Genomic DNA, 16585 nt, shown 5'->3' on the forward strand with positions numbered 1-16585 from the left:
CGCGGATATTCGAAAGATATTTGACGATCAACGTGTTCCCTCCACGATTTCCTCGCGCGAATTAATTTTTTGCGGGTGTCGTAACGCGGGAATTAGAATCGACGACGTTCCAGCCGCGCCAACGTTTTCCTCTCCATGCTCCGTTACGTTTGCTCGTTTACAGTGAAGGTCATCTCGCATCCGGACAACTCGACCAGCTTCGAGGTGATCGAGTCCCAGCTCGAGAATCCGTTGATCGACGCTGATCACCACGATCTGGTCGCCATGAAGCAGATACCTGTTCCCGGTGGACATCATCACAAAACGCAGCACAAGAGAAATCAGACGGACGACCGTAATCGTGAGTACACTTTGTAATTTTATTCGTTTTACATTAGATAGATCGGATATTATTTCGTGGATTGGAAAAGTAGGTCGAGGAATATTTGTTAGAGTGTTAGAGGAATGAAAATCTTTATTCGTAATGAGAGAAAAATTTGAATTAGCTTCTAGTAATCAACAAATATTTTCGGGCAAATTTGTATCGGAAAATATATAATAATGAAAATTTGAGGATTCGTTTTACAAGATCAAAATTTTTCATGAAAAAAAAAAAAAAATTGCGGAAATGTAATCCATTATGGTTTACGTATACACGAATTTTCATTAAAATCAGAGTTTTTAAATTAAATGAATATCCCCCGTAAAATAACGTAAAACTATTTTTGTAATTGCATAGTTTTGTTAAAAAACGTAGAATTCCAGTTTTCCAATTAAAGATTTCCGTTAGATTCTCTATCGGGAAACAAAAATTTGAACAATCAATTTAAATTACAAATCAATTCCATCTTTAAATCTCGAAAACGAACGAAAAACACGAAATTCGAATCTTTCATCTTTCCAATTCTTTTATTTTTTTTTTTTTTTCCAATTTCCACGAAAACACGTACCAATCCATTCGAAAAATTCGAATTACTTCACAAACTTTCCAATTATCCGCGTCTCTCTTACCATCCAAAAAAATTCATCAATTCACAAGACTTCGAAGAACCTTTTACATTCCCCCGTTCCATTTCCAGAAACACATCTCAAGATCCGCGAATATCAATATCCATCATCTCTCATCCTTCCATTTCCAAAAACACGTCCCGGCCCAAGATCACGCGAACAACTTCCATTCCTTCCAACCGAGGATCACCTTCCTCGATCCTCGAGAAACACAGGTTTCTCGACCAACTCAAACACCGTCTATAATTAAAACCGCGGCAAGCAATCGGTTCCCCGCAGAGGGGAAAAAAACCTCTTGTGGCAATCGAACTTCCTTGGACACGAGGCTTATCGACGATTTATCTCGTCCCTTCCTCTGCCCAGAAACACTGCGGATTCCGAGCGAAAAGTTACGTCGACTCGACGGGATTAGAAGTTGGAAATCCGGGCGACTCCGGGAAATAATATGAGGAGGGCAGATAGGAGGGGAGGAAATGAGGGGAGGCGAGAGACGAAATTAAATTAAAGTTTCACGGTGATAAGTCTGGTGTGGCGGAGATGCGACGCGATATTACGCGCCCGATCGAATTTCAACTTTCGCGCGGAGGGGAGAAAAATTTACGAGATCTCGTTACTCGCTACTTCCCTTTCCTTTTTTTTTTTTCTTCTTCTTTTTTACGAAACGAGTTTGTACCGCGAAATTCCGCGGCCGGATGATAATTTTCTCTTGGAAGTTGGAGGTAAGAGGGGAAAAAGATGGCGAAAAGAGGAGGAGGAAACGGATACGTGGATATTTTTGCCGGGACGGGAGTCGAGGAGGGAGGGCTCTTGATGGACGCGGGTTAACAAGAGCGAAACTATGGTCAGCATAATTTGGCCGGGCAAATATCCGCCGTTTTAACAGCTGTAAATTTTCGCGCGCTCACTGTGAAAAATGCACGTGGCGCAATTTTGTCTAAACATTCCTGTGGAAGGGTTTATAAGCTTTCTCGCGCGTTTAATAAATGATGGAGGATAAAGAAGGTGAATGAAGTTATATCGGCGTTTTTTCGTTATCGTTTGGTTCATTGTTAAAGTTTTGAGAAACTTTGAGTGGGAAGTGAATTTGTGAATTTTGTTGTTGGTTAGTTGGGATTTGGGGATTGATCGATCGATCGTGAAAAATGAAAAGGAACGGGGATTAAAATTCGTCTCGAGTTTTTTACGAATATATTTTATATTTATTTGTATATTTATTTATATATATGTATTTTTCGTCGTGATAAGAAAGAAGCGAGTGTTATGCTTCTACACTTTTCAGTTGATGGCCAACTTTGTTTATGTATTTTACATGCATAACACGTTCGTTGCCATGCCTCGCGTATTATTACACGATACTTTGAATATTTATAAATTTATGTACAAAATTTGAATGTACAAAAACTTGTGGAATACGCATGACATGCAAAAAGATAGAAAATATCTAAAATATGGTATGCATTATCGTACGTTATTTCAAGGATAAAGCAAATTAAGCTTCATTTCTTTTTTCTTTTTTTTAGTTCATATTCGTAAAAGTTTGATAAAAATCCCAAGTCTGTTTGTGACGAAACGTTTATTACGTTAAATAATGAAATTTTTTTCGTACTCGATGATTATATACGTGTTATAAAGAATAATTAACAACGCTTGCTCATTATATTTTTATTCCCCCTCTTTTTTTTTCATATTCTATAGAAGAACGATACAATCGAAATATTTCTGTTTAAACGTGTTAAATTACAGAGACTTCTTTTTCTCTTTAAAAGTATATATTTCAACAAGAAAAGGAAATGAAATTTCGATCCATTTTATACAACTTATAACATCAGGGATCATCGTCGAGGATTAAAAATCTTCTCGAATCTTGTTTGCTTCGAATCTCGTCATTTAATATCGTCGGAGCGTGATCCATCGTGGAAAATAAAACAAATGCGCAAACTTCACCACTTGGCCGAGTCGGAGGAGAAATTACTTGCACTTACCACTAGCAGGAGAAATTAAAAGCGCAGCTGGCCGAGCAGAGGGGAGGGTCGCGTTAAAGGTTTAGTCCCAGTTAGATGGACCTATTGGAGGGCGGAAAAAGAATCGGCAGGAAGGAAGACGGATGCGAGTGATCACATCGGGGGGAGGGACAGAAAGCTGGTGGGTTTGGTAGCGCGAACTATAACGCATCGAGAATTGATTGCATCCGGATCGAACGGCGAGTAATTATCCTTGGTTATCCTTTAATCCAGCGATTACCCGCGTATCGATGTTCCGTCGAGTGATTGATTCGAGCGAAACGGCCTCTCTCCTCTCCGCTTGGACGAGTAACGGCGAGGCGCGGGTCGTCGTGTTCGCTCATCCGTTCGAAAGAAGCGCGGATGATGAATTTTTCGAAAAATCGATTCAGAGCGTTCATCGTCTATCTTCTTATTCGATCATGCGAATCTTGGAAAAAGAAGAAATCCATTTTTAACAACTTCTTAGAGAAGAAAAATTCTATCTCATAAGAATAACGATACATCGTTACAGATTCATTCTCTCATTGAGTGAAACGAGGATAAGATTTATCGATTGAGTTTTCTTTTTTTCGAAGCGTGTTAATTTTTACAAACAGTTTCTTTTCTTTCTTTCTTTTTTTGCACACCTCCCTGAAATTCGAACGAAATTCCCTCGCCTGCAAGTTTGTCAATTATTCTAATTTTTGGCCGGGCTAAAAGGCCCCCTAATTGATCGCTTTATTTCACCGCACCGTGTTCTCGAGGCATGCGCGCGGCGCACGATTGGAGATTCACGCGGGAGGCGGTAATCAAGCCGGTTTTTTACATCGGCGCGGGGACAAACGCGCATTTCCCTGCGACTCGTCGTCGACTCGTCGTCGTCGTCGTGGTCGGGCTCTCTAATTAAAATTCGTTCGGCCGTGTTTCTCCTCTGGAAGCGGCGCCTAACGAGTCGCTATTTTCCACCGGATTCGAAAGTCGAATCCTCGGCGGACCTGAGCGCCGCTGAAATTTCGCATTCATATATTCAATTTCAGGTGGAGCCGGCCTGCCACTGGGACCGGAAACTCGTTTCGCCGTTCGAGCGTTGGATCTTGCGACGCGATTTCAGCCTTCGCTTTCCGTTCGAAAAATCCAGCCGATAGATCTCCCTCTCCCTCTCTCTCTCTCTCTCTCAGTTAGAAAGGGAAAAATCGAAATACTCGCTTATTATTCGCGACCGATCGAGGGAAAATGTGAGTGGGGAGAGAGTTAAGCGATCGATCGATGGAGGGAAATTTGATATAAAGGCGGAATTATCCGCAGAGATTGCCCTCGGAATGGGAAAGAAAGTTTCGTCCATGGTTTGCTCCATTATCTTGATAGAACTTTATCGGATATTCTTTGGTTCATCGGATAACTGCTTTTCATCGCTTTCCTCTTCCCTTCTTCTTCTTCCAGGAACATTTGTATGTTCCTCGTGCCTCCTTCTCGAGAAAGAATTATTAGTTTCGAATTATTTCGAGAGAGATCTCTTCCCCCATTAAACGAGACGTCGAAAGGGAAAGACGATCTCGTCTTAACTCGCGCGGAACGAGGTTACAACCGCGAGTTTACGAAAAGCGCCTCCCCCTCCCCCTATATATATATATATATATATTCTCCGTTTTACACGCTAACGATCCCAAGAAACAGCCATTTCTCTGGAAAAGCGCGCACGGCTATTGTCGCAATTAGCTGTCGGGACGCGACAGATCCACAGCTCGCGCTAATTACTCGACATGGCGGGAAGCGCGGATGGAGAAGAGCGGTTTTTGAGGGATGGATTCGCCGCTTAATAAATCAGCGGGATGAAAATACCGCGTGTTTTTTCCCTTTCTCTCTCTCTTTCTTCATCGTTCTCTCGGTGAGAGAGAGAGAGAGAGGGGAGGAGATAGGCGTAAAATCGTTGCTCGTTATCGGTGGAGTTAAAACAAACGGGTCACCGTAATTATAACTCATACCGGTGCGCGCATCTAGGTCCGGGCATGCGCCCGCACCTGCGAGCACAGAGATTCGAGTGTGCTCGTCAAAAGTGCGCCCATATCGATTTCGGATATATATATATATGTGTGTGTTTGTGTATATATATATATAAAAATCCGACGTCTGCCCTACATTTTTCCCTTTCCCGCGAAAATACGACCGATTTGCACGCGTGTCGGGAGAATCTTTTTTTTTTATTTTTCAAGCTTGATACGTTATTATTGTCGGTGTTATTGTTTTTGATTCGCGACGAGTGACGATACTTTTGTAATTTGCGCGCGATTATTGTTCATGGTATTGTTAGAAATTCCGAGAGATTTCAATTATTTCGTTTTTGCAATTTTTAAATGGAAAAATCGCAGCGTATTGTATCATTAAAAATAATATTATTTGAAAACAAGTGGCACGTTTTACGTCTCGTTTAATTTTTCTTGGAGTAAAGTCCATTTCTTCTTGTCAAATCAAGAATAATATCCGAAACGATGAGTGTGGAAATTAGAAATAGATGAACTGATGAAGAAGAAGAAGAATTTTCTTTCTCGTTTAATTACAAATGAATCGCGACGTTGGTTCAGAACCTTGATTCGTCTGCATGTAGCTAGCTTGGACATTAATGGCTCGTAATTATGTAAAGTATTGGTGATATCTAGTTACATTAAATGTCCAAGCACGTTCTTCTAGCCTTGGAACCTCTTAATCGGTTTACTTAATCGAACCTCTCTCGTGGACCCTACAAGCTGCTCCAGAGACTCTTCGAGCTAGGTCAAGGTAGCAGAGCGAAGAGAGTAGCAATCGTGTGAGCACACGTGTAAACACGTGTCACTTACGTAAATAAGTTACGTATCGATAGATTGGACGATTGGTGTAACAACAGCATGAACAGTTTGGATCGAGATTCTCGAGAAACGAGAAGAACGTAATCGTCCGTCCAAAAGTTTAGTATTCATGGATAATGAATAAATTAAAGGTAACATTTATAAGTAATCGAAAGATTGAAAGGTATATTTCGTGAAATACTTGGCTCTAACTTCTCTTTATACATTGAACCACGTAAAATTTGGAAAACGTGCACCACGAATAATTCCATGAATAATTCCTCGTCGTTCGATAATTATTCGTTCTAACGTATTTCCTCGTACTCTACAGACGTGCATCTTTCACTCCACGTCCGCTATTTCATTTAATTAACGGGAAAGTGGGTTGAGAGGAGTAGTCAACGTTTCGTTAACAATCGTTATATATATCGTGTATGTATAAAGCAATAATAATAACGATAATAATCCAAAGCTTTTAACAACATTCGTCCCAAATCCTTGCTGACTTCGTGTAGATCAGGATGACTCGGGAGAAAGATCTCTACGTACGTATCGAAATCTCTCATCGATCACTTATTTATAACACGAGAATATTCCACGAGAAAGGAAGAGAAAGAGAGAGAAAGAGAAGATCTGCATCTTTCGGATCTTTCGAATCTTCCCCTTTTCCTTCCTCTCTCTAATTTCGTTTCTCCGGTTAAACAATCAATTCCTGCAGGACATTCATCCTACAATTTGCTTCATTTGCATAACAGTCGCTCCACCGCTCTCTCTAATTCGTACGCCTTGCCTGCCACTCGACACACACACATGCATACAAACAAGGGGAGAAAGGAGGAGGTTTAGGAGGAGGAACCGAAACTTTTACTCCGCCGTATTCAACCGTTCCTTACTCCTTCATTCCTCTGGACAAATACTACGCGCGATTAAACGCGCGTAGAGAACGATCGGGACTGGACGCGAAAACGATCGTTGAAATTGGCGTCAAAACAATTTTTCGCCCGCGTACAGTTTGTTTTTCATTCGTTGTCGGCCTTGTCGATTAGCTATCGATTCGATCGATCGCAAATTTACAAACTTGGATCCCTTTCCCCGCGCTATATAAATTTCATCCATTTGCTTGTTTGTCGGAAATTTGTTGTTTCGCTCGACAACTTTTTTGTTTTTTTTTTATTTTTATTTTTATTTTTATTTTCCTTTTTTTTTTATTTTCCTTTTTTTCGCGTCGCCACAAAGTTTTCACCCGGGCAATTCACGCCAATCACTTAATTATTCAATTAACTTCAAACGCGCGATTACAATCGGCGAGACAATCCCGATTGTGTCGACCATTTCGAGGCTTTTCCGCGTTTTTCCCTCGTATTTTTCTGGCTATTAGTGGCGTGCTAATTAGTCGGTACACACGAAATATCCGTTACAATCATGCGAAAACGCAAACAGACAACGCGCCGCAAGATACACAGAATTGTTGCCAACACGAGGGAAACGTCAATCGGCACGATTTTTCACGCGTGAAAAATTTTCCCACCCTTGTTTGCTCTTCTTTCGATTTCGAATTCTTCATCGAATTCTCTGCTTTTCTTCTCGATTAATAAGAAATGGAGCATTCTGTAGATTCGTCTTCGTTTATTCATCAGCAATTATAATAAATTATAATCTCCTTTCGTCGATCAACTTTATTATTTAATTATTTAATCAGAACATTAAAATTGATGAAATATCTCGATTCCTTAATTCAAAAAACGAATGATTAGATTTTTCGAGATATGTTCAAAAGAAATTGTGTATATTGCGTTAGAAACTTGTTACAACATTTCGAAATCGATTTCAATACTTTTTTCGCGACTTGGCGATTATTTTTATTCAACGCATCGTTTTAAATGCATTAAAAAAGGAAAAAGGCAACAAATTATCAAAAAGAAAAAAATTCCAAAATTAATTTGTGAAAATTATATTGCAATCTTGCCAAGAGATTCATCTTAACAAATTCCCCATCTCTGGGATAAACAATTTATCTGCAAACCTTCTAACGCGGTCTCGGAATAATCCAACGAGCGAACGCGTTCCCATTCTCCCATCGATGGCGACCGATTTTCGCGAGTTTGCCGACGATCGAAGGTCCTGGCTTACTCGTGATTGCAGCTGCTGCGTCTGAGGAGGAAAGGATCCCGGCCACGGCATCGATCTCTCGAGCAGCCAGACGGACACCGGTTCCAATTACCGCCGCTTCGAATTGGCTGTGTTTCTCCGGCCAACTAGAATCTGTTCGCGATCAAGACCGACGAGCCAGCCCCACCCTCTCCACCCCTCCACGACTTGCCACGATTGATATTCCTCCTCCTTATCGAGGAGTCCTGGTCCCCTCCTCGCGAGGAATCTCCCAGGAGTTTGTGGAGTTTGTTTGGCGGAAGGGGTTTTTCTCGACACTCGTAACGATCATTTTAATTGGACGATGGAACCATGGTGCGTGACGATGGGAACCAATTAAGGGGAAAAATTATGCGGGGACGAGGGAACGAAACGTTAATTGGACTTGGAAAGGAATTATTAGGAATATATCGATCGATATTGTTCGATGAACTTGATACGAGAATTCTCGATCGTGGGAGGAGAAGAGGAAAGTGAAATAAATGGATAAAAATATTTTTCTCGAATATGTTTCTCAAAATATTAGAGAGATTATCCTTCAAGAACTACTAATGGACAAAACTATCGTTCCTTCACGTCGATGTTATATTCAAGGACGTGGAACGAAGGAAAGACGACTTTATTTTGGGAGGTCGATCGGTGTCGTCGATTCAAAGACACCGAGGTATGATGCCACTCATATCTCCCTCATAACGTGAGCCATCCCCGTTCCAAAACTGTGGGAATATCAATGGAGGCAATCCACCGTGGTTGGATAGAGAGCGAGAGAGAGAGAGAGAGAGAGCCGTGTCTTCGCAACATCCTCCGTCTCCAAGCATCCCGAATGAATTTATACAGCGACCTTATCTCGGGAGCGGAATTTTCAATGGGACCTGTACTCTTATTGGCGTTGATATATTCGGGAAAACTTTTATTCGGGGTCGTAAATTATCGCAATATTGCTTCCAGAGTTCTGCTTCGAGTCAGATTTTTCTTCGGGAATCGCGTTCAAGAGGTCGATTTATCAGTAACGAAATCTCCCCTCATCGTTATTCTCGAAATTAATTCGATATAATATTCGATGGTGGTATTTAATCGTTTTCGAGGATTCTTTTCGTTATTTCAAGTCAATTTTCCACGAAAAGAATCGTCTTTTTAAAAGCGATCCTTTCAAATGAGTCAAAATGTAATTTTTAAAAATTGGAATAATTAGAAACGTTCAAGATATTATATAATTCTTATATATTAGTATAATCATCTTGTGTCGAAAAATGACGAAATCATTAGAGTTTTAGAAAAATAAATAAAAGATAACGAAGAGAAGAACTCTCGAGACGAATATCCGTTTCTTAATCCCACGATCTTTTCAGTTTCGAGTGGTTTCTTTGCGTCGATCTCTAGTTTCATGGGAGTTGCTTTAACAACAGCTTCGAAATGAGATTGTACGATTCCTCCTCGAAATCGCTCGAAGCTAGCTTCATTAAACTTGGCTGGTGAAATGATTTTGCTACCTTTTCTTACGTACTTTAACCACATCACGTGTCTCGATCTTGTTGTATCGATATTTTTCTACTCCTACGGAGAGGTGTCGATAGCGAAAGTAAGAAGTTTTTAGGGTCGACGACTTTTCGCGAAATTACTCGACCGTTTAAAATTTCTCACTCACTTTTGCTCGAATTTTCTTCTTTACTTTCTTTAGAATCGATCGATTCGATAACTTGTTTATCGCCTCGTATTCCTTTCATCGCTGTAATATTTCGGAGAATTCTTTAAATCCTGAAACATTTTGTTCGTGAGTTTTATTCAAGAAAATTCACTTTTATAAACTTTCATCGAATCTCTACGTTTGTGACGAAATTATTCGAGAGTTATATAATTAAACTCAAAAAGCTTCGAGCATTAATTAAAAGTAATTTCAATTTCAATTCATTAATACATACAGAGACGCGGAATAATTACAAGACGATGCAATTTATACGAGATAAATTAGATCGCAGATGTTTATGCAAAATCGAATCGTTACGATATTCGACCAATTGAACACGTTTTCGAGGAAACCGTGGATCTCGGTAAAACAGCGCGGAAGAATTCTCTTTACGCCACTTAAAGGTGGGTCGAGGGTGGGTGGTGTGCCGCCCATTGTAACGAAGATTTCGAGGGTGGCGATTAAAGGGGGCGGTTAGGAAGGAAGGAAGGAAGGAAGAGAAGGAGCGGAAGGATGTTGAAGGCCGGGTCGTTTGTCTTAATAAAGTGCGTCGAAGGCATGCTCTTCTGCTACGGCTGACTTATGGCCAGTCATCCGAGTAGGCTGCACCCCTCTTAAGACCCGTTTCAGTGGTTTTTCGTAGGGAGGAGAGGCCAGTATTCCGACGATATTCAGGAGGGTTCCTCGAGTCCCGGGGTCGTTAACCCTGCCTACCGACTCCATCAATCGAACGAGGGTGGCTGGTTAACGATGCCAAACATTCGTCATCGGGTGGATCCTTCCTCAGCCTCGTTTCATCCTTCTTTCAACTCCTCCACCTTTGGCCCCTTTGGCTGGAATGATTTTCCCTTCGACGGATAACTTTGGCAACGTTGGATTAAAAATTAAATTAACAAATAAATGAAAGAAAAAATGCTTTGGTCGATTTAAATCTCGTTTCTTAATATTACTTCCATTTTAAAGATCGTAGGTTAATTCGATTTAACGTTTTTAATTTTAGAAAACGAGATACATGTGTTATATGTTCAATCGATTGATCGAACGGTTATTAATCATATCGATATCATTTTAATAAAGAGAAGATAAAGGATGAAAGTTTACACGGGGAGAAAGGAAATTCCCTTATCTAACGGCGATAATATTTTATTCATCCTCCTCCTAATCTCGCTTCTTTGGACGGGCCGCCACTCGAGTCTCATAAATTCCAGCATCGTACCGCAAAACCAAACAGCCGTTTATTTGCATAAATAAACAATTATTCTCGACGATTATTTTTAAGTGGTGGGATAAATATCGGCCGATAAATATTCAAGATTCTCCCCGTTAAAAGTTCCTCCTCTTTGCTCCTTTTTTTTTTTTTGCCAGTCCCAATCCCAATAATTTATCATTCGCCTTCCCTCTCGACTTCCGGATCTATCCGTGCAAACAATTGTTTTTATCTCTCCCTGCCTGAATTCTTTTATCAACAAGACGCAATTCTTGGATTTGATTCCCCCTTCCTTAACATAGAGAGCCTAAGGGGATTCGCGTTAAGTTTGTCACGCAACATACGAGCATAAGTTTGTCACTCGGCTAAAGCTAGCACTCTAAACTAGCTGTAAACACACTCCCTCCTTCCCTCAGTGAACTTGCAACGCTACGCTTCTCCATTCTCCCTTAAGAAGCGACACGTCGTCGTGCGGGTACATAAACCTTCGGAATCACCGAGGTTGGCCACCCACCCTCCATTTGTCCGTATTCCCAGGATCTTTAACTTCCAACCATAACACCAGTATTCACTTGCTCGCGAGAATTTCTCGTGAGAAATCCTCTTAAAAATAATTTTATTGTATTTTTTTTTCTTTTCTTTTCTTCGCAGAGACGTCCGTGGTGTTGCCATCCGCCTCCTCCGATCTCGATAAGATACAACAACCGGTCAAGATCGTGCTCTCGAGCACTTGCCACCATGCCTATAATGCTTGCAAGTGAGCCATGATTTATTTGTCATTTTATTAATGTATAGAAATGATTTAATTATGGTGTAATCTGAGAGTATAAAGATTTGGAAATGTAGATATATTATATATAATCTCAAATTTTTGTACTAGTATTAAATTTGTAAGGTTGAATGAATTCTTTAAATTCATTGGACTTGCATCGTTTATCATTTATTTGTTAATATATTTGTTGTAATGTATTAACAAATAATGTAATGTTTTTATATAGAAATGATCTAATTATAGTATAATTTATCTAATGAGAGTATAAAAACGAGTATAAAGATTTGGAAATGTAGATATATTATATATAATCTCAAATTTTTGTACTATTATTAAATTTGTAAGATTGAGCAATATGAATTCTTTAAATTCAACTGTCAATTCGTATTATTTATTTATTAATTGTCTATATATAGAAATGATCTAATTATAATGTAATCTATCCAATGAGAGTATAAAGATTGGAAATGTAGATATATTATATATAATCTCAAATTTTTGTACTATTATTAAATTTGTAAGATTGAGCAACATGAATTCTTTAAATTCAACTGTCAACTCGTATTGTTTATTATTTATTTATTAATTGTATATATATAGAAATGATCTAATTATAATATAATCTATCCAATGAGAGTATAAAGATTGGAAATGTAGATATATTATATATAATCTCAAATTTTTGTACTATTATTAAATTTGTAAGATTGAATGAATTCTTTAAATTCATTGGACTCGCATTGTTTATCATTTATTTGTTAATATACTACATTTTTATACATAGAAATGATCTTATAGTGTAATCTATCCAATGTTACTTGATATAGATATAGATATAGATATATATAGTCTCAAATTTTTATTAATCATTATTAAATTTGTAATGTCGAATACAAACAATATGAGTTCTTTAAATTCATTAGACTCGAATGATCAATCTCGGATTGATCTCGAAATCAAGCCAAAGATTGATGCATAACCTTGCTCACCTTCTTCTCTCGTTCCAGAAACGATCCAGAGTGCAAGGTGCTTCTCGAGCCTGTGTTGAACCATTGCGACTCGACGAGTTGCGCGAAGAACGAGTGCATGGAAGCGTTGCAGAACTTCTACAAATCCGCGAACTATAAACACTCTGTCGAGATCGCGTTCTGCCTGTGCAGGTGAGACGTAAAGAGATGAAAAATATAAAAAAAAAAAGAAAAATTCGCGATCTTCTCCCTATCCGATCGCACGATTGTGAGACAACGAAATAGAAAAAAAAAAAAATTCTATAAATCCACGACACATATAGTGGTGGAAAAATTTTTTTCGCTCGCTTTTCTCCGAGAGAGAATTTTTCCAACGTATTCTCGAATCGATGTCCGTGTGCTCTCGAATCAACCAATCCTAGTCGAGATGCGCGAGATTTTTATTTTTATCGAAGAAAGGCTTTTGTTCCAAATACGATGAATGCAGTATCGTGAATTGATAATCGATGAAAATAATTAATGGTAATATCAGATTATTATTTTCGCACGTGATCAACGAATAATCGTTAAATACCAAATCAAAGATATTCCGTGGTCACTCGAGCCGATTCCGTTTTAAACGATTGCCGTTTCTCATTCTCATTCCTCGCACCAGCTTCCTCGTCCTTAAACCGAGAGAAATCGGGATAAAGCGGAATACGTCGGGTTTCAAACGATTATTCGAACACAGAGGGGGGGAGGAAGGGATGGAAGGTCTCTCTGGAAACACGAGAGCTCGGGATACGACTCAATTAAAGCCGCTCGTCTTTGTACGTTTCCCGTAATCCTGAGTAAACTCGCGGCAAAAGTGATAGGGAAAAGACAAAGGGGTGAAACAGGGATAGAAAGAGAGAGAAAGGGAGGGAGGGAAGAAGGAAGAGAGCGCCCCTCTCACAAAGAACCGTCGTTGCGCCGGAAATACCCCGAGTTCTGCATCTCTAATCCCTTCGCGCGAGCCAAGCAACCAGCCGAGACTTCTTTTTCGAAGGAAGCTCCTTTAACTTTTAAGTGGCTTTTGCCCGCGAAACAATGCAGAAACTTTCTATCCGTCTTTCACATTTCCTCGGCCATCCTCCCATCTTTTTCTCCGCCAACTCGTACGGCTCTCTTCGCGTGCTCATTGTCCCGAGAAATCCCTCTCCTTTTCCCCCCTTTGTCCCCGCCGCCGGCTGGATATCATCGGTATCATCTCGGAATTTATTAATATTGGATGAGTCCCGTTGTAGCCGCGCCTTTGACAAATTGGAAACTCAGTATTCTCAGGTCGGGTTCAACGACTCGGCTTGGCTTTTAACGACTGTTTAAGACGCCATCATTCATTCAACAGTGTGGGGAACGTTTACTTTTCGAGCTGCCCTTGTAAAATTCACGGGGGAAGGAAGTTTTGAACGAGGGGGAAGGATTTCGTTTGATTTCGACCAATTAAACGGATAGGCTGGAATTAGCTGGGAAACGATCCTTTATTATGTTCGATAAGGGGTGGAAAAATTCGCAATTAGAGTGGCTGGAAGATCTGATGATCTGTTAATCGAGCTATTCCCGCGTTGCTTAGCTCGAGGCCTTGAGAAAGAAACTTTTCCATTTTTTGAATCGAATCCCTTTCTTTTTATTCTCATGAGTAATCGATGATTTCTTTCTCGATCGAGAATTGAGATCTAAGAAGGAATTGTGTGGTAAAAAAATAATAACAATGGATTTTTTGTTTCTTTTTGTAGGAAAACGGATGGAAAGAAGGACGAGTGTATAATAGCGCAGGAAAAAATGCATCCTGCCTGCGCGCAGCGAGTGGAGGGCGCGGAAATGCCGACGTGTCACAGTTTGGCGGAAGCTTGCAAGGAGCACGAAGCATGCAGGTATGCCCGGAATGTAGAGACGTTCTAATTAATCATTTCAACAGTTTAAAGCCAAGCACGGTTTCGAAAAAGTGGTCAAGATTGGATCGAAACTTAAAGTTTTCTCGAAATCTTGAAAGTTTTTTTCCTTTTACTTTATTCGAAACCCTTCCTTCGAAACTTCTTCGAAAAGAAAGAAATAAGTATTCTCCAGTTTCAAGAGTTTCAAATCTTTTCGCGAATCTAAAAAATTAAATTTTAATCCGTTTCTGTTAAAAATCTATTTAATTGGAATTGTAAAATGAATCCCTTTACTCGCCCGACGAATTAACGATAATTTCGTGGCTCGAAAGGGGGGAGGGAAAAACGATTTTACTCGATCGCTTATCGCGAGCGAGATAGATTATATCACGGGTCTGAATAAATCTTTTGATTAAACGTTCTTCTTTTTCCTTCTTTTTTTTCTTTCTTTTTTTTCTATCGCCTCATAGCTCCGAGGAGAGTGCTCGTTTCAATTTGAAAGTTAAATTGCGAGTCAACGAGACGTGGCTTGATCCAGTCTTGCCGTGTAATGAAACACTTCATTACTAAGAAAAAGGCGTTGGTCCGGCAGGCCGCGTTGAAATTTCGAATAACAGTCGGATCGCTGGAACCATGATCCATATCATCACCTGGTGGAAAAGATTCAAAAGGGGTTGAAAAGGCCGTGAATCTATTTATCGGCAATCTATTAGCGGGGTCTAATTAAAATCGGGCCGATTGATTAACTCGATTGAAAATTTCGCAAATTGAAAAGGAATAGCGCGCCCTCTCTCCGTTTATGAGAATGAAAATATTGGGGCGCATCGGTGCCGATTGTGTTTGCGACACGATTCAATTACGTATCGCGGCATTTCAATTGATTTATCATCATCACCGATCCGAATTCCACGATTTTTAACACGTTGAAATATTCTTTATTCGTTGGCAATTTTTGTAAACGAGAAACCTGTTTAAAGGACAATAATCGAATTCGATAAATCACGAAGGATTTATCCATTTTGTCCGAATAATTCATTATACGTGAGTTATCATAATTATCGCGCGTGGAGGATAAGGAAATCTCGAATCTGTAATCAGACTTATATAACCCGTGAATCAGCTCACTTTAATTATCGAATTTTACGAGATCGAAACATCACCAATGGAATAAACATATCGTGTTAATCATTAAAATCCTCAATTCTCCAAGAAGAATCGTATCTCTTTTTTTTTAAACAATTAAATTCTCCCGCGAGAACACGTGCACTTTTGATCATCCACGGGGATGGAGATACATTTACGAACGATTTTCAAATTGAAATTTCTGAAAGCTTTGAACGATTTTCCACCTTTTTTTCTTCGCTCTCCGTCGAATATTCGGTCGGTTTTTATATTAGACTTTAACACTCGCTAACGAGTAATTCCACGTGCTCAACCCAATTACCGTGCTGCTTAGGGCGAAATTGGAGTACTACGAGCAAAATTGCGCGGTGGATAGTGTGACAAAGAAGTGTGCCGGTCCAACTGCGGAGTGCAGGAAAGCGATGCTGGGTATCCTTGGCACGGAATTGCGGTCGAACTGCGCGTGCAAGGGGACGGAGCTCACGCAACTTTACGACTGTCTGGGATGGCAGAGGCTCCTCTGGGTCAATCCTTGCGTGGGTGAGCATAATTTTCAATTTTTCCCCCTCGTTAAAATTAATTCGTAATACGAGATACGATAAATTTCCTTCTTACGATATTTATAAATTAATTCGTAATACGAGATACAATAAATTTCCTTCTTACGATATTTATATCAATATTTATATACATATTACGTATATATAATACAATATATATTTATAACTTGCTTCAAATTACGTTGATGAATTTATTTATTCGCTAGAGCGTATTCGTGAGAGTGTCGTTAATATTTGAAGATGTTCGCGTGGAAAGAGAATGATTCATCACGATTGTATATAAATATAATATCTTCGAATCAGGCCATCGTCGGATCATTCAGAAAGAAATCTTCGAGCAGGAGAATTCGCGTATCATCCGCGATAAAATTATCCGGCTAAGATTAAATATTTTTCTCGGGAAGAATAGCGAAAGCATTCGGGACAATACGATGCGCCGGCATC

General features: G+C 39.7%; 1 protein-coding gene across 6 annotated transcripts in view; it reads left to right on the top strand.

Moving 5' to 3' along the window:
• LOC551647 overlaps positions 1-16585 on the top strand; it is a 247539-nt gene that overhangs the window by 183333 nt on the left and 47621 nt on the right. For all 6 annotated transcript variants that reach the window (XR_001706421.2, XM_016917796.2, XM_006571221.3 and 3 more), the window contains 5 exons: positions 164-340; positions 11479-11584; positions 12607-12759; positions 14322-14459; positions 15916-16121. Coding sequence is in view for 5 of the 6 variants with exons in the window: in XM_016917796.2 (XP_016773285.1) it covers positions 164-340; positions 11479-11584; positions 12607-12759; positions 14322-14459; positions 15916-16121 (780 nt within the window). In the remaining variant the exon portion in view is untranslated. The remainder of the gene's footprint in view (positions 1-163; positions 341-11478; positions 11585-12606; positions 12760-14321; positions 14460-15915; positions 16122-16585) is intronic.

Source organism: Apis mellifera, linkage group LG1, assembly GCF_003254395.2.
Source record: "Apis mellifera strain DH4 linkage group LG1, Amel_HAv3.1, whole genome shotgun sequence".
NCBI lineage: Eukaryota > Metazoa > Arthropoda > Insecta > Hymenoptera > Apidae > Apis > Apis mellifera.